The sequence below is a fragment of the Kryptolebias marmoratus genome, linkage group LG14 (assembly GCF_001649575.2).
Source record: "Kryptolebias marmoratus isolate JLee-2015 linkage group LG14, ASM164957v2, whole genome shotgun sequence".
NCBI classification, from domain to species: domain Eukaryota; kingdom Metazoa; phylum Chordata; class Actinopteri; order Cyprinodontiformes; family Rivulidae; genus Kryptolebias; species Kryptolebias marmoratus.
In genome coordinates this window covers 8,220,110-8,246,464 of record NC_051443.1, presented here as the reverse complement: position 1 = coordinate 8,246,464, position 26,355 = coordinate 8,220,110, and the positions used below count along the sequence as shown (strand labels likewise).

The 26,355-nt window shown below is 41.7% G+C and overlaps 3 protein-coding genes and 1 non-coding gene across 5 annotated transcripts; 2 read left to right on the top strand and 2 right to left on the bottom strand.

The window, feature by feature from the left end:
• The first annotated feature begins 1,919 nt into the window (after positions 1-1,919).
• gnsb (glucosamine (N-acetyl)-6-sulfatase (Sanfilippo disease IIID), b) lies at positions 1,920-15,115 on the top strand. The gene is made up of 13 exons (XM_017432238.3): positions 1,920-2,265; positions 3,612-3,671; positions 4,020-4,223; positions 5,550-5,615; positions 6,514-6,612; positions 8,318-8,485; positions 8,585-8,667; positions 9,973-10,091; positions 11,368-11,471; positions 11,571-11,672; positions 11,749-11,859; positions 13,472-13,582; positions 13,688-15,115. Exons 1-13 carry the CDS (start codon positions 2,044-2,046, stop codon positions 13,835-13,837), a joined length of 1,599 nt encoding a protein of 532 aa, XP_017287727.1. The 5' UTR covers positions 1,920-2,043; the 3' UTR covers positions 13,838-15,115.
• A 1,141-nt stretch (positions 15,116-16,256) lies between these two features.
• trnal-uaa lies at positions 16,257-16,339 on the bottom strand. The gene has a single exon. It is a non-coding gene; the product is annotated as a tRNA-Leu (tRNA).
• Positions 16,340-16,922: 583 nt separating this feature from the next.
• Positions 16,923-20,332, bottom strand: mrps24 (mitochondrial ribosomal protein S24). Its single transcript, XM_017432245.3, has 4 exons — positions 20,071-20,332; positions 19,199-19,273; positions 18,894-19,005; positions 16,923-17,794 (listed from the first exon to the last, which is right to left on the bottom strand). The coding sequence occupies exons 1-4, from the start codon at positions 20,110-20,112 to the stop codon at positions 17,511-17,513; spliced, it is 513 nt and encodes a 170-aa protein (XP_017287734.1). The 5' UTR covers positions 20,113-20,332; the 3' UTR covers positions 16,923-17,510.
• Positions 20,333-20,561: 229 nt separating this feature from the next.
• nudcd3 (NudC domain containing 3) lies at positions 20,562-25,965 on the top strand. Of its 2 annotated transcripts, none has more exons than XM_017432243.3 (6): positions 20,562-20,948; positions 21,935-22,260; positions 23,506-23,635; positions 23,724-23,867; positions 23,976-24,164; positions 25,056-25,965. In XM_017432243.3, the coding sequence occupies exons 1-6, from the start codon at positions 20,751-20,753 to the stop codon at positions 25,164-25,166; spliced, it is 1,098 nt and encodes a 365-aa protein (XP_017287732.1). In that variant the 5' UTR covers positions 20,562-20,750; the 3' UTR covers positions 25,167-25,965. The 2 variants fall into 2 exon arrangements, with proteins under 2 accessions (XP_017287732.1, XP_017287731.1); XM_017432242.3 differs by having other exon boundaries at positions 20,563-20,948; positions 23,503-23,635.
• Positions 25,966-26,355: the final 390 nt, after the last annotated feature.

The window sequence follows — 26,355 nt, the reverse complement described above, 5'->3', positions numbered from 1 at the left end:
ACTTTGCTTAAGTAGTTGTGGTAAAAAAAAAAAAAAAAGAATAAATGAACAAAACAACTAAAAATGACAGAATTAAGCTTTTGGTCACATTTTTGGAAATTTCCAAGTTTTTTTTAGAAGGGGTTTGTATATTTACAGTATGAATGAAACAAGAACCCATAACAAGCACTGCAGCATTTATAACCAAAGCTTATCTGCAGAAAAAAAAACAACTCAGAAATGACACAAATTAAAAATACAAACTGTGATACTGAACTTTTTTCTGTATCTAATGGAGTCAAGACTAGGTGGAATCTTGTCTCCCGTCCTGTTTAACTTGTACCTTGATGATTTGTCTGTTGAACTAAGTGATTGTGAGACTGAATGTATGGTGGGTAACCATCTTGTAAATCACCTCATGTACGCAGACAATCTTTTTCTCTTGTCTCTCTATAGTGCTGGTTTGCAGCAGTTACTCAAGGTCTGTGCTAAATATTGTGTCCAGTTTGATCCTAAAAAGACTGTTGTTATGATTGCTACAACTAAAGAGCATCAGAAGATGAATTTTCCTTCTTTTTATTTGGCAAATCAAGTTTTGGACGTGGTGAGTAAAGTGAAATATCTAGGTCATATTTTGAGGAGTGATCTTTGTGATGATGACGATGTGAAGCGACAGGGTTGCAAGTTGTACATGCAAGCTACTATGCTGGCACGTAAATTTAACAGGTACACAGATGAGGTTAAAGTATCCCCTTTTTCAAGTTTATTGCACTTCCTTTTATACGGCTCACCTGTGGTGTCACTACAGTAAAGCTATAATGAAGAAACTGCAAGTAGCCTATCAGGATGCGTTTAGAACCCTCCTCAGACTTCCAAGATGGATATCTGCAAGTCAGATGTTTGTCATGAGCAGCGTTCCAACTTTTCATGCTTTGCTGTGAAACTACATATATAAATTTATGTGCTGTTTGGACGTGTCAAACAATTTAATAGTAAGAGCTCTGTCAACTGCAACTTATAGCAACACAAAATATACCTAAGCTTTTTTAAATATTGGAATAATTATTTTGCTTTGTGATGGTTGTGTTGTGTTGTCTTTTTTTTTTTTTTACTTTTGATTATTTTATTTTTATTTTTTAATGATATGGACTACTTTTTGTCTGGTAGTAAAGATATATATTATATTATATATTTATATTAAAGAAAATTTAAACAAACGGTAAGCATTTATAAACATACATTCAATGAATATTTCCTGAGAAATTAACTCAAATCCACCCAGCAGTTCATGAGATATTTTGCTGACACATAATTAATAGCATCCATCTGTTAGCACTCAGAATATGTGTTGAGGATCAGTCTCAGCTACTACCACACCAAAGTTTAGGTCAATATCTGTAAACCTTCTTCTTCTGTGGTTTTATGGCGGTTGGCAACCAGCTTTAGGTGCATTACCGCCACCTTTCAGACTGGAGGATGGATCCGATTATTTTACCTACTATATTCTCCCCAAAGTGCCCCTTCTTCTTAAAAAAACTAAAAATGCTACTAAAAACCTTTAACCTCAGATGGAAACATTGTGGAAACTAATTTACCTTTATTCCTATTCAAGTTTCTAATTAACACCTCTCGTTCATGAGCATACTTATTACTGTATCTGTAAACCTGGTTAAGCTGTAGTTCTTTATGTGGTTGCTAATTGTGGCGGCCATCTTGAAAGTAGCTGACAAGTGCATTAAATGATTAAAACTGTTTAAATTCGTCCAGCAGTTCATGGGATAGTTTGGTAGCAGACAGACAAGATGCATTTAAATCTATTGAACGTATTATGAATGACTATTAATGTTTGTTTTGTTTTGTTAGAAGTGGGGTAAATGTGCGTGCCGCCTGCTGCCCTCAGCCTCTCTCCTCCCCTTCAGGCTGGTCATATGACCGAGCTCTCTTTGCTCCACTTCCTCAAACTTTCAGCCACTCCGCCTGTCCGGTTCCTCGCGAGCCTTCCCGGCCCTTCAGCTGAACGCCAGCCGAGGTTCGTGGACGCAGCTGAGACACCCGAGGCTCCGAATGGCAGGACCGAGCAGAGGAGCCGGAGCCGGGGCCGGAGCCGCGGCGCCCCGGCGCGGAGGGAACCCGGCAGCGGGGGCGGCGGCGCTCCGCTCCCCGCCGCTGCTCCTCCTGCTGCCGCTGCTGCTGCTCACCTGCTGCATCAGGTGTGCGGCCGGCGCCGCGCAGAGCAACATCATCCTCGTGCTCGTCGACGACCAGGACGTGGAGCTGGGGGGGATGGTGAGTAGGGGCACCCGGAAAACACGTGAACGATCAAGGCGTGAGAGGCGGGGTGTAGGCTAATCATTTCCAGAGTCTTTAATTAAAACCGTCTTCTTTAAGGGTTACAGTTTAACTTCACAGAGTTTAAAGTCCCCCCTTCCTTTCACTCTTATCATTCTCCTATCAGTGAAATGTAAATACAAGGACTGGTCAGCTTTATCTGCACAGTGTGCCTGAAACTTTCAGGTAATCCCCCCCCCCCCCCCAGCTGTTTTTACATAGTTTGAGTCCTTGATGCTGTGTGGATCATGCTGATATCCACTATGAGACATCATTATTTCATCCCCTGGTGTTTTTTGTCAGGAGATGAACAGTCTTGTAGTTTTACTTTCATGGAGAGAAAAAGAATATCAACTAAAAGTGACACTACCCCTCAGTTACAAACTGATCTTCATGGCATCAAGTGTAAATAAGTGTACTTGGTAGGGGTGGACAGGCCGATATGCAACACCAATTTTTTGTGTCAATGTCTTTTTAATGTAAGAAAATATAACATTAACTAACATAATTTGACATATGTATTTAACAACCGTTAGAAGAACTTGTGTGCTTAAAAATATTATAGAATACCATTTTTCACTTAAAAAAAACACATGGCGCAAACCCCCTGTGCAAAAAAGTTTGGCCCGGGTCTTGTGTCACGAAGTGGGCTGACAAAGCTGCTATTCGAACAAAAATGACACGATTTTCGTCACGCAATCACATGACCGAGAGCCGACTTTCTGACTTCTCCTGGAGAATGGAAAGGCCTTTAGTTGCCGTGGCGACATGCTTCAGGTCATTGTCCTGCTGGAAGACCGATCTGTGACCCATTCTCAGTGTTCTGGCAGAGGGAAGAACGTTCTTGGCCCCCCAATACAGTCGAGTCATCCTGTGCCCTTAGCAGAAAAACAGCCCCAAATCATAATGTTTTCACCTCCGTGCTTGACTGTTAGAGCTGTGTTCTTTGGGTCATAGTCAGCAAGTAAGATGAGTCAAGCTGATGCCAAAAAGCTCAGTTTTCGTCTCATCTGACCACAGCAACGTTTCCTAATAATCGCATCAAAAGCTGTCACCTTCTCCCCAAGCTTCTTGCCGATGGTCTTGTAGCTCTGCCTTGCGCAGATCAACCATTTTGGTCTTGCTCGTTGTGATGGAGACAACTGACTGAATGATTCTCATCTTTGTGCCACATCGTACAAAGACCAAAACCTCGACAAAGAGGCCAAAGAAATCTACAGTATGAGCAAGGCAAACAGGCGATTTAAAACGTTGAAGCGCGACGCACCTGATAAATTTGTCCCTCTTTGGTTCTTTTTCCACAGACGCCTATGAAGAAAACGAAAGCGGCCATAGGAGATGCAGGAGCAACATTTCTGAATGCTGTGAGTATTTTTACCATGTGGTTGAAACTCATGACTATTTTAAGCGACTGTCTGTTTTTCTGTTTCGCAGGAAAATATAAAAAATTTTCCCTTCAGCTTTAAACATAGTATGTATTTTTACGTTGGTAGCCATCTTGTTGGCCTGTAACCTACTTCCAGCAGTGTTTTTACTTAAGTAACGCAGCTAAGTCTTGCACTGTTGCATACATGGCTGATTTTTGGCTTATTGCACACCGAAGGAGTGACATGTGCTCCTTCTGCAGTCACGCTAGACTTCAACAGCTTTTCCCCTTTTTTTTCTTTTTTTTTTCTCCCTTGTGTACACCTTCCTCTTCTTGCTTCCTCCAGTTTACCGTCACGCCACTGTGCTGCCCCAGCAGGAGCAGCATTTTGACGGGTCGGTACCCCCACAACCACGAGGTGAGGAACAACTCCCTGACTGGGAATTGCTCCAGCCTTCTCTGGCAGAAAGGGCCCGAAGCGGAGGCTTTCCCCGTCTACCTCAGCAAGCAGACGTACCAGACGTTCTTCGCCGGGAAGTATCTGAACCAGGTCTGAAAACGTCTGTTTCCGAGCTACACATCTGTGTTTATTCACTAACCAATGAGAGGTCTCAAAAATCCAATCAAATGAAACCGTTTTGAGCAAACCGAAGGGCCAATGTAACATGCTCACTGAGATTCTGTTTGCTCCAGTCTTCCTGTGATCATTGTCAGTGAAGATCAAACTACAGCTCTGAGGGACAGACACGTATTGAAATAATTCCAGAAAATTAAAATAAACACTTTTAAGAGGCAACTTTTCCCAGCAATTACAGCAGCGAGTTTCTTCTGGCGCGTCTCAAAGAGCGTGGTGCGTGTAGCCACTGGAGTTTTTGTCCGTTCTTGATGCCAAAACGGCTCCAGATCCTTGAAGCTCGTGGGGTCCCACTTTGTACAGCAGTCTTTAAATCACACTGATTTGGGTCGATGCCCGCGCTGTGATTGGACCATTCCAGGACCTTTAACGGTTTCTCCTTAAACCAGTGGAGTGTTGCCTTAAAAGTGCTTTTAGGGTCGTTGTGCTGCTGGAATGTGAATCTCTGTCCCAGTCTCAGACTCCAGCAGGTTTCCTTGAAGAATTTCCTTACATTTTGTGTCATATATCTTTTCTCTAACTCTGACCAGTCTCCCATTCCCTATCGATTTAAAAAAAACAAAAAACCATCCCCTCAGCATGATTCTGCCACCACCGTGCTTCTGCGCATCTGACCACAGCACTTCTTCCAAGATTGATTAGCTGTAGCCGCCATCTTGAATCGGGTTGACTCTGGAAAAATTGCTGCGTTTTAGACATACGCTCCGTGATTACTTTCTGAAAGTTTCATTAAAATCTGTCCAGTGGTTCACGAGATGTTTTGCAAACAGACAGACATGGTTAACTAATCAATAGTTAATGGCAACGTGTTTGAAACAGATATTGTGCAATCATTCAATGTCCCAAGTATGCGTTGAGGATAACTCCCAGCTACAACCACACCGAATTTCACCACAATATCTGCAAAACTGACTGAGTCATAGTTCTGAGGTCAATTAGCTGGGGCGACCATCTTGAATGGGGTCCATTCCAAAAGTAGCTGTGCATCCAGTGCTTACTTTCTGAGAGCTTGATTTAAATCTGTCCACTGGTTCATGAGATATTTTGCTAAAGATACACACACAGAGACATGGGCAAAAACAATAATTAGCTAAAGTTCAACACGCTCAGCTATAACAGCTGATTATAGTAAACATTACAGGAGCATTTAGCACTGGGTGCACAGTAACTATAGTGAATACAGTTTCACATGTTTGGCTGTTGGACTCTAACGCAGTTTCTCTTGGTTGTTTGTCTCAACAGTACGGCAGAAAGGAGGCAGGAGACGTCATTCACATTCCACTCGGCTGGGATCAGTGGAATGCTTTGGTGAGTCCCATATAAATGAAGAGAACTGTGAAAAAAGTGTTTGCCCCTCACAGATTCTTCTGTTTTTGCTTTTCTGTCACACTTACACATTTCAGATAATCAAACAAATGTTCATATCAGAAGTTCTCCAAACATCCAAGTCTATTCACTAACTTTTAAGTAATCTTGCTAACAAACGGACCAACCAACACTACCCGAAACGTAACCTGTGGATGGTTTTTGCTGCTGCGCCTCAGCTCATCGTCCTGCTGCAGAACCCAAGTGTTCTTGAGCTGAAGGCCACAAACCGACTACCAGACATTCTCCTTCAGGATTGTCTGGTAGAGAGCAGAATCCGTGTTCACATCATCACCTGAAGCAGCAAAGCAGCCCCAAACCGTCACACTACCACCCCCATGTTTGACTGTGGGTGTGATGTTCTTTGTCTGAAACGAAGTGTTAGTTTTGCGCCAGATAAAAAGTGACGCATACCTTTTTTAAAAAAAAAGAAAAAGTTCCACTTTTGTCTCGTCAGTCCACAGAATATTCGAACATTGACGAGTTTACTTCGGACGGATATCGAGTCGGTAAAATAATCCCGAGTCAGAGGGAGAGCATCGGAATCAGAGACGCCAGGTCGAAAGTGAAAGGATAAAGTTATTCTAAAAAAAAAAAAAAATAAAAAAAAAATGGTGGCTAAAAACTGGGAGGTCAAGAATCCTGAGGAGCTTGAGTTGCATTAACCCCCAAAACAACCATTTATTGGTGTAGAGACTGTGATCAAATCAAAACCACTGAAAAATCCCGTATTTCGACAGCTGTTACGGCGTCAAGTGTGACGAAAATGGCAAAAAGAAAAGAAGTCTGTAAGGGGATAAACGCGCTTTCAGTCTCACCCTGTGTGGTTTGTGGCTTGCAGGTGGGAAACTCCCAGTACTACAACTACACACTGTCAGTCAACGGGAAAGCAGAACAACACGGTGACAGCTATGAGAAGGACTACCTGACGGACCTCATTGTAAGTCCTAATCACACGCCGACGCTGTGACTTCTGCTTGCGCCGAGCTTGTGACCGGCAGCGTTTCAGTCATTCGAACGCTTGCGTAAGAATTTACGGTTGGAAGAACTCTTGTAATCTGGATCGACTGTCAGCACAAAATGATATATAAAAAAAAGGGGCTTGCAAGTTTTCGTTTATCAGTCAGCATGTCTCAGGTTAACCAAAGAAACACACAGGTCATTTAAAGACATTTTTTAGGGAAGACGTTGAACTTCTTTCATGTAGTGTTAACATTTCATGCTGCTACACGTCTTCCTTATCAGGTGACAGGTTTTTTTTTTTTTAAATTTAACCAGCCTAACCAGCTGTCTTCTTGTTCTGCCCTGTATGCACTTTTTTAGAAAATCATCTCGTAAACTCTAATGCCAAGTGACACTGAACAGCAGTAATGTAGCTATTCCAGAATCGGCTGCAAGTCTTTAAAAAAAAAAAAAAAAGTCCCGGTGAAATGAAACTAAAAAGTCGTTTTTTTTTTTTTATAAATGGTCTTGCAGAATGCTGCGCCCTGCATGGATATTTACTATTTAGCAGGACACAATCCCGGGGAAAAGGTTTCAGTTCTAGGGTTTTTACCCATCAGCAAAAAGATGAAGTGGTCGTTTTCTGTGTGACCTTCTCAGCCTCTCACGTGGCTGTGGAGGAATCGAGGCCGCGCTTCTTTTCAGCGTTGCTTCGTTATTTGAGGTTTGTAGACGTTTCGTTTCTGCTCGCCTCTCTCTAGGTCACGCCACAGCTTTTACGGTCGAGTTAAAGTCTGGACTTGGACCGAACCTTTGCAGCACCTCAACTCTTTGTATGTTTGAGCCGTTCCGTTGTAGGTCAGCTGCTGCATCATGATTCGGTTTGGTCCGAGCTGTGAGACAGATGGCCCCACATTTGAACTCTTAATTAGTTCAGACATGCCTTTCATTCCTTTCCAGATTTATATCCAACAACAGTGGCTTCTCGAAGGTCATTGCTGATGTCTTTCCCCCTTGACATTATGTTAACACACACCTGTACGCTCCAGAGCAGCAAACTGACCAAACTCCTGCTTTTATCGAGCTGATCTCACTGATGGGGATGAGTTAATTAGGTGCATTTGATCAGCAGCTCCTGGCAGATACTGAACCACTTAAATTCCACGGAAGCAAAAAGGACAGACTTAGTTTTTCCACACACAGCTTTTCCAGTTTGGCTTCATCTTTGATAATAAAGACATGATGGATCATTTTAGAACCTGGTAAAAACAACAACAACAACAAAAACCAGATCATTTTTATTATACCACTGAAATAAAAACCCTAGGATTGGAAGAGGTTAGACTTTCTTTTTCCATGGTGTGATATTTTATCAATCTTTGTAAAGATGCATTCTGCATTTGGTGGCTTGTACTGATTTTTTCACTCAGAAATATGTTAAAATTGGAAGTTTAGCAAAGTGTTTAAGGAAGAATGAATGAGTCCTGATCAGAAGCTGCTTCCTTCCAACACATTTATCATGAAGGTCTTAATAAGACCTTGGTTTTATAGCTCCATCATACAGACAGTGCTTGTTTCTGATATTTGACCCTTTCTGTAATAAACTCTGTTTGTTTGTTTGTTCTCTTATCTGTGCTGTTAGTAAATGTACATTTGGCAGCACTGGTGCATGACTTCTCGGCCTTGTTCTCTAATTAATCCAGCTGAACCGTTCGCTTCACTTCCTGGAGGACAAGAGTCCTCAGCGCCCATTCTTCATGATGCTGGCGCCCCCCGCTCCTCATTCCCCGTGGTCAGCAGCGCCTCAGTACCAGGACAAATACAACAACGTGCAGGCGCCTCGAGACGGCAGCTTCGACAAGCCAGGGAAGGTACGTTAGAGCTGACGGTTCACATCGCGCACGACAGCTGGGTTTGAATTGTTTCTTATTGAGCTCAGTTTGCCCGTTTTCTGTTTTTTTTTTTTCCAGGACAAACACTGGCTGCTGCGTCAGCCTGTTCACCCCATGCCCAACAGCTCACTCGTCTTCCTGGATAATGCGTACAGGAGAAGGTATAACTGATATTTTTGTGTCTGTGGAGTAAATTGCATGAACGCGTAGAACAAACTCAGGGACAGTGTGTAATACAGTGCTGTCCAGTCCTGGTCCTGGAGGTCCACCGTCCTGCAGGTTTTAGTTGTTTCTCTGCTCTTCAGCAGGTCCTCAAGTTCCGCAGAAGCCTGTTAATCATTCAGTCATTCAAATGAGGTGTCAGAGCAGAGAAACATCTAAAACATAAAGGATAGTGGCCCTCCAGGACCAGGATTGAACATCACTGGTGTTCTATAAGTAAGATGGATAAATCCATTTCAGGAGGTTGTTTAGCACTTCCTGTTTCTAAGGCTTTGGAGTTTTAACAAATGTTCAAACATTCTGCTGGACAAGCTTTCAATTTATGCAAAGACGCTGAAGATCACGGTGACACGGACTGTTTAATCCGTGTATGGTTCGTTCTTTGGCAAAAACAAAACAAGCATGTGTTTTTTCGTTTTTAAAACGAAATTAGAAAAACGGCAATTGCAAAAATAAAAAAAGGGGTAAGTTACCGCCAGTAGGTGGCGGTAATGTACTGATTTAATGACTTACTTGGAATATTAAAGAAATCTTGTCGACGGTAAGATCATCAGCTCTCAATGAAATGCGTCGATTCCCTCTAAATAAGACAAACGGATCCATTTTTAAACTGAAAAAATTCTTCTTCTTCTTGTGGATTTTAAAGAAACTGAAGGTGTACATTACCGCCACCTACTGGTAGCTGAAAAAGTTCTGTGCCGGGAGTTCAGGTCTTCATTTCCGGTTCCGCCATAAGGTCCCGTTGAATTAACAACAAAATAAAAGCTTGTCTTTGGTTTAACCATTGCAGTTAAAAAAAACCCAACAAAATGTTCCCCTTTTTTATTTTTGCAACTGCCCTTTTTCTAATTTCGTTTTAAAAACAAAAAAAACACATGCTTGTTTTGATTTTGCAATTTTATTTTGAAATGAAAAAACCAAAGAACGAACCGTACACGGATTTTCTTTTATCATTAAACAAATCTGTATTGATTTTTTTTTTGTTTTTAACTGACGTACAGCCATGGGGAAAAAAGTCATTTTTCAATTCTATGGTTTTACACATGAGGACATGTAAAAATGACATGGTCTTCACCAGGTTCTAAAAGTATTCACATTTAACCTCAAGTGTCTAAAAACACACAATTAAAACAAACCTGCCCGGCTAACTTCCTGCTCAGGCCCATCTTGAAATGTTGCATTCCAGTCCCCCGTGACAGTCAGGTGATCTACAGAACTGATACAAAGTCGGCTCTGTCCTGCAGGTGGCAGTCGCTGTTATCCGTGGACGACCTGGTGGATACGCTGGTGAAGAAACTCGCAAGCACCAAAGAGCTGGACAACACCTACATCTTCTACACGTCAGACAACGGCTATCACACAGGTCTGCCCCGGACAACCCCCCCCCCTTTTTTTTTTCTTTTTGTTTTGTGGACAGTCGCCTTTGTAAGAATGCCAATGCATAAGCGTTGAAGTACTTTTATTATTATACCGTATGTTATTCTCCCTATACTGTTGTAATTTTGGTAGCAGTACATCATACAGCGTAAACAAAATTCATTAAAAAAAATGCTGAAGATTTCCACATTGGACAATTCAACAATTGGACTTTGGCAAAATGAGTAAGAAAACCCAGCCTCGTTTAGAGCTCTACATCTCAGGCATACTTTTCAGTAGAAACATCATATAAAGTTTAAACAGGTCGTGGAAAGATGGACTTTACACGACTGAGCGGCCGTTTTTATGTCTTTACCGGTTTTTGTCCAGTTGCTGTTGTTCCGGAGTGTTGTGATGTCCCACACACTTCTGAGCTGTCTAATCTTTTCACTCCTCTTACTCCCATAAATTATACATTTTCTATGCAGTTTCTGAATCAAAACTGAAGGAGTCAGTAAGGAGATTTAAAAAAAAGGATCATGATCACAGACACTACATATATCAAAAGTGGGATAAAAATGTTTATTTCAAACATTTTTATGTTAATATCTGTTACATAATTCAGCTTAAAAAGATTTGTTACCTTTGCCCAGAAGTTTAAGTTTTCGGTTGGATTGTTTGTTTGTTCGTTCATCTGCACGTCTGTTAGTAGGATTACTAAAAAAAAAAACAACAACTAATCAACAGATTTGGAATAAATTTAAACAAAAAGAAATATTAGGATTGTCAGAACAATCAAGTGATTAAATATTGGTAGCGATCTGATCAAACGTCAAGGTCAAAGGTGACCCTGCGCTCTAACTCTGCAGCCGGGAATGTAGGAAAGTCAACGTGTACCATTGGACATGGGTCAAGGATGATCTCTATTGATTTCAAGGTCAAAAATCAAGGTCAGAGGTGACCCCTTTGATAAAACCTTGTTAACTCCGCCAGGGGAGGTTGTTTTTAGTCGTGTTGGTTTGTTTGTCTGTCTGTTAGCAAAGATCATGTAAAAAATAAACAGAATTGGATGAAATTTTTAGAAAATTTTGGGGTTGTGACTTAAAAAAAAAAACGAGTAAATTTTGGTTGCTATCAAGATCATATTTCAAATTGCGGTAATTTTTGATGACAATACGGATTTGACGAAGGTTTGCGCTCACCGAGTGCTTCTAGTCTTTTTTTTTTTTTTTTTTCCCCTTCTGTCTACATGCAGCTGTGAACATCTGGCTTCTCTGTTCCAGGTCAGTTCTCGCTGCCCATTGATAAGAGGCAGCTGTACGAGTTTGACATCAGGATCCCGCTCCTGGTCCGGGGTCCGGGCATCAAACCCAACCTGACTCTGAAGGTCCGGACAATCCGCTGACAAACCGTTTCTGCTTTCATTCATTAAAATGCCGTAACGTGGCTGGGAGCTCACATTTCTTTTCCTGTGTGACCCTCCCAGGCTCCGGTGCTGAATATCGACCTTGCTCCCACCATATTGGACATATCCGGCGTCAACCTGTCGACTGTCAATATGGATGGACAGTCTTTCCTCTCTCAGATGGTTGGCCCACTTTACGCGGCTCTGCACGTTTTACTACGCGCCGCTGTTTTCTTACAAACCTAATATTTCTGTTCAGGCTCCTTCACTGCGGAATGGCACGGCGAGACCATATTTCCTCATTGAATACACCGGAGAGGGAAATCCAGTGTCGGATCCTTATTGTCCAAAACTGGGAGCTGGAGTGTCTGTAAGCAGCCAACACACGTGCATGCACACAATACCTGACGGCAAACGACGAACAAGGAATCGAGTTATCAAAACAAAAGTGATAAAGGATGAGCTGGGATTGAGAAAAGTCTTGTTTGTTATTTAATATTACTCAAATTCTGAACTCTCAGAGCTATCAGCTACAGGTAGAAGTACATCTGCCCTATGGTGTTCCTTCTAAATATTGTATTTGTGGTGGAGTTAAACAGCACTAGACTCTTCGGCTGCAGCTGTTCCTCTGGTGAATCTGCAAACATTGCAACAAGGTTTGTTTCCACCCTGACATGGTCATGGACATAGCTTGTTGTCAAAAGGATAACTATGAGGATTTAGTGCAGGTGGGGCTAATTCTACAAGATGAATTCAAGGTAGGGAGGAGAAGAAATGAGTAGAAAGCCAAACAAACTCCCAGTGATGACCGTAAGTATTTTGATTCTGGTCAGCCAGGAGGTCACGATGGGCAAGCTAAAATGTTACCCAGGTTAAAAGTTTACCCTCTCAATTGTTTCTTTATGCTCCAGGGATTTAGAAGGCTTCCAGAAGTCCAGTTTCTGTCGCGTGTTTAAATACACGAGTGAATGCCAGATTTGAATTTATTGATTCGAACCGTTCTTTTTCCGAGGTGAAATGATTCTAAAACTTACAACGTCAGTCATCTTTAAAAACAAGAATCAGGTGTTTGAATTTATTGTGGATTTCCTCTAATCTACACACGGTCAGAATTATACAAACGAACTCAAATATACACACACACACCAATCTAATATTCAGTTAAATATCCTTTTAGCAAGTTGCGCCTCGACCACATGGTGCCTAAGTTTCACCCATCTAACTGATGATTTGAAGTGAAGTCGTGCTTTTTTATTCCATCCACTTTGCACAACGCACCCAGTACCACAACATGATGCTACCACCACCATGCTTGCCAGTTGGTTCAGTGATCTTAGGTTTGAAAGCTCACTGTCGAGTCTTTCAAACGTACTAACGTACTTCTTGTCACTGTGGCCAAACAGCTCCATCTTTGTCTCGCTTGGCCATAAAACTTTTCTCCAGAAGGCACTGGCTTGTCCATGTGGGCAGCCTCAGATTTCAGATTTCTTGGTCGGCTGCCTCTCAGTCCACGGTGATGTGACACTTGCTCCACTCTGGACAGAGACACTGGTGTCCCAGCAGTTTCCAGTTCACGACAGGCTTGAGCCTTGGTGGTTCCTGAGTTGTTCCTGAACATCTTAACTAGGTTCCTTTCATCTAAGGGTAACAAATGAGTTTGGTCAGTCCAATAATCCTTTTTATGCTGTCACAGAGAAACTATCTCCTGCTAGAAGTTATTAACCCCTGGCCTTGTCAAGGGAAGACATTTTAGATCCTTCAGCGCTATTTAAAGCATTTACTGAATATGTGTATATATTTGAGCCTGGTTAATATTTCTTAGGTTTCTAGAGTTTTACGGTATCAGAATACTTTTGTGGTAGCTCTAAATGCGTTCGGTTGTAAATAACAAAAAAGCACATTAGGTGCAAACGGTTGTCCAGAATACAAACTAGAACCTGGCATCATGCAACCAGCTGATTATTTCTTTTTTTTTTCCCCAGCAATGTTTTCCAGACTGCGTGTGTGAGGATGCCTACAACAACACGTACGCCTGCGTCCGGACTCTTGACAAAGATCAAAACCTGCAATACTGCGAGTTCGCAGACAGCGAGGTGCAGCGACTTTTCCACAGCTTTACGGCTCAAACGTTCTCTTTACTCTTTGTGTGTGGCAGCAACAGATGTTAAGCGGTCCCTTCTGTGGTTTTGTCTCCCCAGTCCTTTGTAGAGGTGTACAACATGTCATCAGACCCGCACCAGCTGGAGAACATCGTGAAGAAGGTGGATCCATCCTTCCTGCAGACCATGAACCAGCGGCTCATAAAGCTGCAGTCCTGTGTGGGGAACAGCTGCCATGACTACATCTGAAGAGAAAGCCTCCAAGGCTGCAGTCACTCACACACGTTTCCATTTTTACAAAGCAGGCTTTCTGTTTCTTTGAACTTTTACCACAAGCATGCAGACATTTTGACTTGTTTTAGAAGGAAAAAACAAATAAAATAAGACATGACTTAGTTCCATTTAGTCCAGTTTTAGGCACCAGCTCCTGTGCAAAATGAGATGGTTGTTGTCTATTTAAGAAATGTCTTTATTTTGATGTTAAATAAGAAAAAAATCATCTTCCTTTTATGTTTCTGGAGCAAATTTGGAGCTACAGCTACTGCTTAGCTTAGCTTAGCTTAGCCTAAAACCAGGAAGGGAAGCAGCTAGTTTGGCTTTGTCAAAGTAAAACATTTTTGCACAGAAGCAGTAATGTACACACGATAAATCAAATTAAAGAGGAATTTGTTGTTTTTTACATTCGGTCACAAAAATATTCAGCTTCAGGTTTTTTTTTCGCCTCTTTTTGACAAGTCAAAATGTCCGCCGCTTGTCTGAGCTGTGAGCGTTCGTGTCCTCCTTTTCTTCAGTTTAAAATATTTTCATTTAAAGCACACTTTACTCATGCTGTGACGTTAAACTACATCTGAACTGCACTGTAAGCCAAATGTTCAGGCTTCAGAATGCCCTCTGAATTGTTTTGATGGTTTGGGGGGGGTGTTCTGAACTGATACAGAACCAAAGATTTGATGGTACTATCACCGATCCAATCACCGGTTTACACAAATAGTTTGAAACTCTATTGGTCAAAAAACTTCTTGACTTTGAAGACAAGCATTGTGCCATTTGTGTAGATCTGTCCCTCAGGAGCCGGTTAGCTTCGCACTTAGCATTTCCTATTAATGCGTTCTTTGAAACTTAACGGGGTTTTTATAGGTGTGGTTTCACTCTTCTCGCCTGCCACTATTTATGCATATTATTTAATCTCTGCAGCACTTTCAGTGAAAGAAACACAGACAGTGGTGTCTGTCTCGAGTGGACATCCTGTCCCACATTCAGTATTTGCTCCATTCGTGTCCCGGAGACGCAAAGACTCAGCTTTTATCTTGATTAACTTTTTGCAAAGTGCCTTGGAACTGTGAGATGTTTTGAGATTTAAAAAAAAAAAAAATGTCTTTTCTGACTGTGAGAAACTGAAAAGGGAACTTCTACATGGAGGTGTTAAAGATGATCATTTTTAATTCTATGTGCCTTGTGTTTGCACTGACAAAGTGCCTTAAATGTGAATGGATTTGCACTGTCGAGATTAAATTGATTGAAATTAAAGATGCATGTTTAATGAAATGTTTGTTACTTTATTAGAACAAGGGTAGTTTAAACTTGTAATCACATAAAATATTTTGATGTTTTTGTAACGGGTGATGACTATTGCATGGTGGAAAATGTGGATTGGGCTCAGATGAATCAGTTTTTTCAGATCTCACTGACTTCCAGACTACAGAAAAAAAATGACAACATAATACAAACATATCCAGACATCATGTTTTAGTTTTGAAAATCTTTAAAACAAGTGTTTTTTTCCCTATTTAACATCATTAATCTTAAGTATTTTGTGTATAACTATAATCAAATCGAAAAATTCCAGGTAAGGCAACAAAAAAGACATTTTCTCACCTTTAACAAGGGAAAAAAAACAAGTTAATTTTGCACCCAGTTGTAAATGCAGCCCCTGTCAGACGGCTGGCTTGAAGCCCTTTGTAAAGTTAAGTTAAAGTACCACTGATTGTCCACCTGAGTGTGTGAAATTTGTTCTCCGCATTTGACCCATCTCTTGATGGAGCGGTGAGCAGCAGCAGCCACGCTCAGGAATCATTTGGTGATCTAACCCCCCCCCCCAATTCCAACCCTTAATGCAGGGTGGCAATGGGTCCCATTTTTACAGTCTTTGGTATGACCCGGCCGGGGATTGAACCCACAACCTCCCAGTTTCAGGGCGGACACTCTACCACTAGGCCACTGAGCTGTGTAAAAGATAACAAGCTTGTAGGAAGAATGAACATGTCAACTTTTCAAAAAAGGTAAAAAACAAAAACAACTGGACTTCTATTCTGTAGCTGAAGACGTTTCGCTTCTCATCCGAGGAGCTTTCTCAGTTCAGAAATAGAGAGTGTGGAGTTGAGCTTTTAAAGCTGAGATGTGATGTAAGCTGGATTCCTTGCAAATTGTTCTCACTCTCCTAACAATAGAGGCTCATTAGGGTCCTTGTTTGTCTGACTCAATCCAGCTTACATCACATCTCAGCTTTAAAAGCTCAACTCCACACTCTCTATTTCTGAATTGAGAAAGCTCCTCGGATGAGAAGCGAAACATCTTCAACTACAGAATAGAAGTCCAGTTGTTTTTGTTTTTTAACTTTACCTGGATGACTGAGAATCTACACCAGCATATGTCAACTTTTCCTAAACTTTACCAGGAGTGGGGTTTGAACCCACGTGGACATTAGTCCATTGGATCTTAAGTCCAACGCCTTAACCACTCGGCCATCCTGGTTAGTAAAAGCTGAAAACGAGATATTTAATTCTAATTTTACCTTAAAGAAACAGATTAGTTCAGCGGTAAAGATATCCTTCTTTAAACTGAGGGTTTTATCTGAGTTCAAAGGTTTTTGAAAGGGGGATCCACACTTTTATCACTTCACAACTTGATTATTGTAGAGACGCCGGCTGCAGCTCGCAGAAGAAACGCGTGACCGTATTGCCCCTGCAGAGTCGACCGAGGTTTTATTGTTTACCTGTCAGGCCTCTGTGCGTCTGTCTGACCTCCTGCAGCTTTACGTGCCCCTGAGATCACTTCGATCTAATGATTGTTTGCTTTTAGTGGTTCTGAGGTGCAGGATGGCGCACGGAGGTAATCGAGCCTTTTCAGTTGGAGCTCCTTAAACTGGAACAAACCGCTCCTAAAAATCAAACGGGCTCCAATTACTGCTCCCTAATCTCACCTTAAAACACTCACTGGCTTTTAATTTGGCTGAAATTTCAACATCGCTGATCAAATCCATCATCTTAATGTTTTATTGATTTTTATAATTAGTTTTACAGTACATGCTTTAAGAAATTTTTATTGATTTCATTTGTTTTTTTTGGTCTTTTTGTGCTTTTTATTTCCTTACTATTTTATGAGTTTAAGTAAACTTGAACTTGAGTTAAGAGAATTACCTGGGGGAATACTTTTGTAGCTCACTGTAAATCTCTAAATTCACAATTTCTTGTCCTTTTTCTGATCTTTCTTGCGAAATCTAAGCGCTTTCCTTGAAATCCAAGTCTCTTCCTGCATTCACAAAAATCTGAAATTTAAATTGTCTCAAAATGTTCCACGAGCGTCCTTCCTTTAAAGTTTGACACGTTGGTTTTGTAAACTCAAAATTTGTAGAAAGTAAGAACGGTTATTGGAAACGAGCACGTTTGTCACATAAAACATTTACTTCCCATTTGCAGAAATTGAAGTCTTGTTTACTTAGTTACTTTTCCTTATTAGACATCAACAAAATAAAAGAAAAAAATATGTTTGGACATCAAACTGCACTTTAAAAAGAAATCATTTCTGCGGCATGTTCAGCGCTTCCCTTACAGACTTTCTTAAAAATGATTTGTAAATGCGCTGCAGCTGATAACTCCTCAGGAATAAGAACATTACTGATAAATATTAGCGGTTCAAGTCTCCATCAGATGTACTTGTACACGGTTTTGACCGGCACAGTCTGTATCTCTAACTTGACGGGGCATTTGTAGAAGTACGACAGCAACTCCTCGGAGTATCCAATCAGGAAATAATACTTCTGAGGCAGCATCTTCTGCAGCATCAGCGCGCACACGATGATCATGTTGCCGCGCCTTTTGATCACGATCTCGTCGGCCAAGCAGCTGTGGAAGGTCCCGAACATGAACCTCCGGATGAAGACATCCTCCACGGTGCGCTCGCCCGCCCCGTCCTCTCCTTTCAGGTTACCTGTCGGAAGGAAAGCAAGGAGACGCTTCGGAAATATGCACAAAACTCAGCTTCTTACAGTTTGATGTTAATGCTTCTGAAAATGTTCAATGAAACGGTCACTGTTTGTGCTTCCCACAGTGATTGATCAGTAAGTTCAAATCTGCAGCATACAGCGAGTTACAAAAGCTTTCACCCTTTTTAGTAATCCTTCTGGTTTGTTGGTTTCCAACCTGGAATTTTATTGAATTTTTTGTACTAATGCTATAAGAATACTTCAAATTATTGAAGTTAAATGGAGATTAAATGTATATGATTTTTGTTTTAAGTGCTGTGTGAACATGTATGTGCTTTGAATCCCAGAACGCCATTTGTTAAATAAGATTTACTTGTGGGCAACGGAAGAGTACAGCTGTGCTTATAGCCCCCTTTTTGGTCGTCAAGGACACAAACCGAACACCTCTCATCATGCTGAGAAAACCACCGTCGAAGTGAGGCGTGGTGGTGGCGTTCATCAGAAGGAGCTGGGAAACTGGTCAGAGTTGAAGAAAAGGTGGATGGAGCAAAATATAAGGAAATTCTTAAAGAAAACGCGTTTGAGTGTTTCAGAGATTTGAGACTGCGACATAGGTCCACCTTCCAGCAGGACAAGAACTCTGAACACACAATGCTGAAGCAACGCCCCACTGGTTTAAGGCGAATCAGTTAAGTGTCTTGGAACGGTCCAGACTGAGGGATTCATATGCAGGGATTAGTTACGATTAGTTTTAATACCCTATTTAACTTGATTATTCTGAAGTATTTCTGTAGAACTATTACTTTGTAGGAACATTAAGACCTTTGCTTACACCTGCAGACTGTCTGTAAAGACACATTATGGACTTTTGCGTGTTTGGGAAAAACAACTGTAATTTTCTCACATATCACTATTAAATCTACCACTTATTTTTACATCATCCCATTGCTTCTGTAGTCGCTGTTGTCTCCCTCTAGAGGGCAGAACAGGTGCGAACTAAGATAAGATTTATAAACGTGGGAAAGGTTTCCAGCACATTCCACTTGTGTCAGACAGGTTTTAATATGTGTGAAGCTGTTTAAGCTGTTCTTTATTGTTACTCACTGGTGTGCTGCGACAGCCATCCTTTACAGTGGGCGATGTGGTGAGGATAATACGCCTGCTCGTACGTTAGTGGTTTGTCTCCTTTGCCGACTCGAGTGCGGGCAGCTTGATTCTGCAAGATAAGAGGGAGACAAAAAAAGAACGAACACTGGTGAAATCAATTTCACTGAGAACTCAGGAAGCGATGAAGCTCTTGAAGAAAAAGAGGGCAATAACTGCCTCATTTAAAGGACATAACACAAATGGATGATAAAAAAAACTTAAATTAGATAAAGAAGTCTAACAGTAGGGATGTGTTTATTTACCTTGCAGCAAACTGCAGTTACATGGAGGCCTCTGTTTCCAGAACTGCACAGCAAGCTGAACCGAGCCAAGGCACTCTGCAAGGCACCACAAAATTGTTGCAATGATTGTAAATAAAAAAAAAAGAAAGAAAAGGTTTTATTGGAAAAACGAGGGTCAGTAATTTCAGTGTGTATGGACCTCTATGGGTCTGTTCAAACAACACTGTGCAAAAACTGAAGCCACTTTTTAATTGTTCAGGTTCTTGTTCATCTGGGAGGTTGCCTACGTGTCCTAAAGTGTGCTACGAGTGGCCCTGGGGTCTCCATTTGTGAAGGTAAAAGCGTAACACTGATTTCAATAAGAAGTATCCTGATGTAAACACTTGGTGCTGCAAATTCTTCACTCACTTAAAAGGAGATGGAGGCCAAACGACATCTTAAATTAAAATGGCACCAATAAATTCAAACAGGGTAAAACACTGATGGAACGCTATTACTTTAGTCCGGGTGGATACGAACAAGTAAGGCAATAATACAAAAGAACTATTTTAATGTAGCTGAGTTGACCAATATTTGAAATATTTACAGAGACATAATTATAATATAACAGTGTAATAATTACGTGGGAATATGACATGCAATCATATTTTTTTATCAAACTATTTTGTAAGTTGTTTAAAATTGGTATTCTGGATAGTTCTACGTCTAAACCAGGCATTATATAATACCGAAAAATATTTTAACAGTAATCTTTTCAGCAGCGATGTTTAACACGCAAATTACGTGATAACTGTGGTTACACCGAGTCTGGGGAAAAATACACAATAATTCGAGTATAGTCCTATCTAAAATAACTATTTTCATTATAAAGCTTTTGAATGTTTTTTTCTTACCAGCAACCTCACGCTCCCTGTGTTTGTCAAGGACGCCGCCATGTTTTTCTCTTCCTGTTTAACTTGAGAAGTTCAATGAACCACAGTCGAACTCTAATTTGTTTTTTTATCCAACCCGGGTTTATTAAAAAAAAAACGTTTTACAAATGCTGCAATGATTAAAGCTTGTTAAACAAAAGCAAAAACAGCATTCCTCTTGAAAACTGACGTTAAACTGGAAAAGGAATAGAATGTCAATGGTGTTTCTGACCGGACCGAATTTGAGCGCCGTACCAACCGGAAATAAGAAAATAAAACAATTGTTTTCAACTTTACTACTACCATGGACACATAGACGTCTGTGGTTACTACAGTATTTTATTTTGAGTTTAGTTTATATAAATACATTGTTTTTATTTATTCATTTATTTCAAAACTTGTTTTAAACGTCGAGTACTCTGACCGTGTAGTTCCGTTTGACAGTTTCTGGAGAACTCCGGAAACTTATTTTGAAAGCACAGTACCGGAAAAGGTTTTATTGTTCTCGAAAAAGGAAAAGCTACGTTAAGAAACATAAACTTCTCCATTTATTCTACCTAAAAACGTACTTTTTCCGCTCTGGTTGCTCGCTGGTAATTGGAAGACTTCGCAGGTTTGTTGAAAGATAAATATAAAGAAAAAAAAAAACATTAAAAGCTGCGATGGCGTCGCCCCTGGAGATGACAGAGATGTATGACAACGCTCTGTTGGGGATCCTGCAGCACGTTGGGAACATACAGGACTTTCTGCAGGTCTATTTCGGCTTCCTGTACCGCAAAACGGACTTTTATCGCCTGCTGTCTGGGCCTAACGACAAAATGGGCTTCCCCCCGGGTGTTGCGGAGAAGATGGTGCTGAAGGTGAAGTATGTCAGCATGTTCAGCATTCAGGTGTCATAAGAACGACTGAAATTATCACCTCAGTTCTCATCTTAAATACAATTACAAGTTATCAGCTAAATGTTTAGCATAGACTAAAGTTTCTAGTTGTAAACTACAATATGTGGTCTTTCTGTTACCAAAACATCTCATGAACCAGTAAACGTAATTTAATTACATTTGGTGAAAGTAATTAATGGATGAACTCCTATAACTGATTGACTGTTTGAGTCATCCTGATTAAAGATGGCTGCCACACCGAACTGGATGTACTGATATTCACCTAAGATTTGGTTTGGTAGTAGCTGAGACTGATCCCCAACACATATTATGAGGGCTGACAGGTTGCTAAAGATTTTGTGCCAGTAACGATTTGGAGTCAGTTCTGTCTGTCTGTTAGCAAAACATCTCAAGAACCACAGCAAGGATTGTTCTGAAACTTTCAGGAAATAATCACTGGATGTACGTCTACAGCTGATTGACCTTTGGAGTCAATCCAATCTGAGATGGTCGCCACAGCTAATCGATATTAGCAAACACAAAAATGGCTCTAACTCGGTCAACTTTTCAGAGACTGAGCTAAGATTTGATGTGGTCGTAGCTGAGAGTCATTCACAACACATACTCTTGAGTGTCTGTCTCTCTGGTTCAGGAAATTTAGGCAGATAAAGTCTAAATAAATAATTCTGTAAATATATAGTAAATAAATTCAATAACTTTTTGAAATGTAGATTTGTGCGATTGTATTTATATTGCGTATTTTTGAGAAATGCCAGGATCACAAGACAAAATCTCAAAATTTTGTACTTTTTCCCAAAGTATCAGTGCTGCATCATAATGTCTTCAGAATTTCAGTTAATTAGTTTAAATTTCAACACCACTAAAGCAGCTAACGTTTGAAAATTCTCTTCTCCCATCCTAAAGTCGGCCCCTGTCAGATCTGTGATGTCGCTCGTTTCTTCTCCAAGACATTTCAGTTGTTTGAGAAGCTGGCAGAGCGTGACCGCGAGAGAGCGCTGAGCGAGCAGCAGAAGAGACGAGAGAGCAAAAATGTTCCCCCGGCCGCCCAGGAGCTGGAGGTCACCTCCGAGGCCCGCGAGGAGACGCAAGAGGAGGAGCAGAGCAACGCTGAGCCGTCGCAGATGGACAGCGGCCCCTCAGGTGCGGCGGAGGATTCCCCTCCTGCAGCCTCAGATGCATCTGCGGCCCCTCAGGCTGTCAGCAGCAGCAGCAGCAGCAGCAGCAGGACTGAAGGTCCAACATCACAGGCTGACCGGGCCGCTGCAGCCGAGCAGTGAGTACCAGTGCTTCTTCTCGGTGTAGTTTTAGAGTTGAATCGGCGGCAGCGGGCGATGATGAATGTCATATATCTGTCATAAGCATGATGAGCTGAGCGCAGAACATTTGAGATGCAGTGCAGCGAAATTTCTGCTGGTTTTTGTTACACTTAAATGTTGATATCAGACAACGAGAACCTGAGTGAATACAAGATGCAGTTTTTAACATGACGATTTTAGTTATTAAGAGGGAAAAGCTGTCCAAACCCACCTGGCCTCCATGTTGGGTCATGAATTAACTGTGATTTTTCTTTCTTTTTTTGTTCAATACAAAGCTGAGTTCAGTTTCAGCAGCTACACCCGGGCCTGATCGCTGCCCGACCTGTAGAATCAAATAATCACTTACAAATGGAGAAAACGTGGGACAGTGGTGAACCTTCCCAGGAGTGGCCGGACGACTAAAATGACTCCCAAGAGCTCGTAAACGACTCATCAAGGATGTCCCAAAAAGAATTCGGATCAACATCTAAAGCTCTGCAGGCCTCACTCGGCTCAGTTAAGGTCAGAGTTCACGATCCAACAAGAAGGAGACGAAGACGAAAGGCAAAAATGGCCTCCACGGGAGAGTACTGAGGCCAGAACCACTTTTACCGCTGTGTAAAAACAACACCAAGACCCGTCTCACATTTGCCAAAAAACTTTGAGAAACTATTCTGTGGACTGACGAGACAAAAGTGAAGGTGTGCGTCACTTTCTATTTGGTGTAAAACTAACACTGCATTTCAGGCAAAAAACATCACCCCCACAGTCAAACACGGTGGTGGTAGTGTGAGGGTCTGGGGCTGCTTTGCTGCTTCAGGACCTGGACAACTTGGTCAAAACTGATGGGACCGTGAGTTCGGCTCTCTACCAGAAAATCCTGAATGAGAACATCCAGCAGTTTGTGGCCTTCAGCTCAAGAATACTTGGGTTCTGCAGCAGGACGATGAGCTGAGGCCCAGCAGCAAAATCCATCGTCGCTGCTAAAGGTGGCTCAATCAGTTATCGGGTTTGGGGGACAGTTACTTTTTCTTGCTTTTTCTTGCTTTTTTTTACCTTCAAAAGTGAAATAATCATTTAGAAACTGCATTTTGTATTTACCCAGGTTACCACTGTCTGACAATAACATTCGTTTGATGATGAGAAACGTCTAAGTGTGACAAAAAAATTCTCATGTCGGCCTTCAAACAGTCCCTTGTTCTCATCTGGATTTGTTTCAGAAGCCAGGGCACGTTTCAGTCCGACTCCGACAGCTACAACGGAGCGGTGAGAGAGAACTACAGCTGGTCTCAGGACTACACGGACGTGGAGGTCCGCGTGTTTGTGCCCAAATCGGTCGTGAAGGGCCGACAGGTGAGCCTTCTGGACCCAGTAGGAGCTCTCTTCGCTGCCCGTGTGCTGACTGCAGGTGTGTCGTTGTCGTTGTCGTCATCCCCCTCAGGTCACCGTCAGTCTGCAGAGCGGCAGCGTGCGAGTGTGTGTGAGGGACGGAGCCGAGGAGAAGACGCTGATGGAGGGAGAATTCACACACAAGATCAACACCGAGAACTCTCTGTGGAGTTTGGAACCCGGCAAATGTGTCCTCGTGAGTTCCCAAACAGGACGCGGTTTCGTCCTTTCAGATCAGGAGAGTTTGGTTTTCCGGGGTTGATCTGCTAAGACGACGCCTCTGTGTTTTTTTTTTCACCTGCAGCTGTCACTCAGCAAAACCTCTGAGGTTTGGTGGAACGCCGTACTGAAAGGGGAAAAGGAGATCGACATCAACCAGATTAATCGCGAGCGCGCCATGGCGACAGTCGACGAGGACGAGCACGCCGTTCTGGACCGCCTCACGTTCGACTACCACCAGAAGCTGCAGGGGAAGCCACAGAGTCATGAAATGGTAAGGAACCGGCGCCTCACGGCTGTCGGTACCCCTCCGCAATAATCCAAAAACACAACTGACGACACAACGCTCCAGTTTTGTCTCATCAGTTCCCAGAAACTTTGGGGCTCGTCAAAATACATTTTGTCAAATTCCAGTCAGACTTTTTGTGTTTGTCTGTTAATAGTGGAGCCTCTTGGGTCTTCTTCCAGTGTGATCCAAAATGTGACAGATGATCAGAAAGTGATGTACCTTGACGATGGAGTTCAGTTTGAATAGTTTTCTTAGCTCTTTTTCTACCGTCCACACTATCCGTCTGATCAACCTGGGGTTGCATTTCCTCTTGCGTCCACGTCCCAGGATGTTGGCTTCAGTTCGTTGGAGGTTCACTCCAACGTTTTATTAATCTTGTCAGCTGTGGTCAGAGGAACACGAAGCTGCTTGGAGACGGTCTTGCAGCCTTTACCTTTAACATGGATCTCTATAATCTTCTTTCTGAGCTCCTCAGACAGCTCTCACCTTTACTTTCTCTGCTCAGTGTGGTGGGAACGATGACACCAAACTACAGAATGACATGTTTGTTCTCTTTAAATAGGCTGAAAGAACAGCTTGAAGGTGTCTGTGATACTATCTATAATCAAACTCTTAGTTTGAAACTTGACTAGAATGCAAAGATTAATAGTCTCTGTAAGGGTACCACAAATCTGTCCATATTATTTTAGAAATATCTTGGTAAAATAAACAACAAATCCTTTCTTTTTACTTTTTTTGTTTACTCTATCACATACTACACATAAAATGCTGTTGTAACATGACAGCGTGGTAAAAAGGTTTCTGTACATACACGTCAAGATTTTTTTAGTGTGTTGGGCATATAATTAATGTGTTTGTCTTCATGTGTGTCCACAGAAGGTGCATGAGATGTTGAAGAAGGGCTGGGATGCGGAGGGCTCACCGTTCAAAGGGCAGCAGTTTGACCCGTCCATGTTTGACATCCCGCCCAGCGCAGTGCAGTTCTGAGACGCCGCGCCGACTCGGCCAGATGTGAACGGAATCGAGTTGGCCATTGAGACACTTTGCAGAAAAGGAAGCTCTGAGACGACGCAAGTTTAGGTTTATGGATGAGGGCGTTTTCGAGGGAGGCGTGATTTATTTTAAACACTGGTTTGATGTTTTCTGCAGAATCGAGGCGCTTCTTTGCTGTTTGGACTTCATTTCCTGCCTCTGCAGCGCCTCTTTGTTCAAGTCCGTGTGTGTGTTTACCGTAAACGCACGAAAGGTCTGCTCGGTTTCCAGTTACAAAATAACCAAAGGTGCAAGAAAAAGCACACAAAAGCACATTTCTGCTCCCGAGTGTTGATTTGATCAAATAAATAGTTGCCACAGAGGAAGAAAACGTGTGCATCGGGTAGGGGGGTGGAAACATGACAGAAATGGGACAACAGAGTTTATGCAGAAATTATTTTTGAGAAATACGTGGCTTAATGATCCACTCCAACTTCTCCTTCTCAGCCAAGTGTATAAACCTTTTTTTTTAAAAAAAAAATAAATCAAATTTCATCTTTTTTTCACTCAATTTCTGTAGGTCAGATTTGCAGCTTGTTACTGGACTCGGGGTATTAAAACGATGGCAAAGATAAAAATCTCTAAAACTGTAGAAATGTGACTATTTATCACACTGATGGACATTTCAGTATGGAGATTACCAGAGATGAGGATCTGGCACTGTTGTACTGCTTTTAACTTCGAAACAAGTTTTGGAATTGATTTGTTGTATAAAAAGCTTGTTAAAATATGAAAAATAAAATGTTGTTTTTCACCTGTGACTCTTATTTATTCCTCTTAAAAAACTAATGACAGTGCTTTCTCTGAGTCTCAGTTTTTAACAGGACTTTTCTTTAAACATTAAAACAAATGTGTAATGATAACTTTACAGAAATGTTTGAAACAAAAAGAAGGAAAAACTAATAAGTGGACCCTGTTTGGTTGAAAAACAAAGGAAATGACATCAATAATTGCTTGAACTGGAAACTTGCATAAGTTGTGTAAACCTTGAGAATAGAGAGAGCACACGGGTAAAACTGCTGGGTTAAAAACACATTTAGTAACCCAGCTCTGTCAAATGTGGACCGAGCCAAAGCTTGGGAGTTTTAACTGGTTTAACTTAGCAAACAAGTTTAGGTTTTCTACCCTCCCCCCCCCCCCCCCC

Bases quoted from the DNA above. Each gene is read 5' to 3' on its own strand.
- gnsb (XM_017432238.3), top strand. From the start codon at position 2,044: ATGGCAGGACCGAGCAGAGGAGCCGGAGCCGGGGCCGGAGCCGCGGCG. The intron at 8,668-9,972 runs GTATAACTGATA...TCTGTCCTGCAG, and splicing joins GATAATGCGTACAGGAGAAG to GTGGCAGTCGCTGTTATCCG. The intron at 11,860-13,471 runs GTAAGCAGCCAA...TTTTTTCCCCAG, and splicing joins AACTGGGAGCTGGAGTGTCT to CAATGTTTTCCAGACTGCGT.
- nudcd3 (XM_017432242.3), top strand. From the start codon at position 20,751: ATGGCGTCGCCCCTGGAGATGACAGAGATGTATGACAACGCTCTGTTG. The intron at 22,261-23,502 runs GTGAGTACCAGT...GATTTGTTTCAG, and splicing joins CGGGCCGCTGCAGCCGAGCA to AAGCCAGGGCACGTTTCAGT. The intron at 24,165-25,055 runs GTAAGGAACCGG...GTGTGTCCACAG, and splicing joins AGCCACAGAGTCATGAAATG to AAGGTGCATGAGATGTTGAA.
- mrps24 (XM_017432245.3), bottom strand. From the start codon at position 20,112: ATGGCGGCGTCCTTGACAAACACAGGGAGCGTGAGGTTGCTG. The intron at 19,274-20,070 runs GTAAGAAAAAAA...GGTGCCTTGCAG, and splicing joins CAGGGAGCGTGAGGTTGCTG to AGTGCCTTGGCTCGGTTCAG. The intron at 17,795-18,893 runs GTGAGTAACAAT...TCCTTCCGACAG, and splicing joins ATGGCTGTCGCAGCACACCA to GTAACCTGAAAGGAGAGGAC.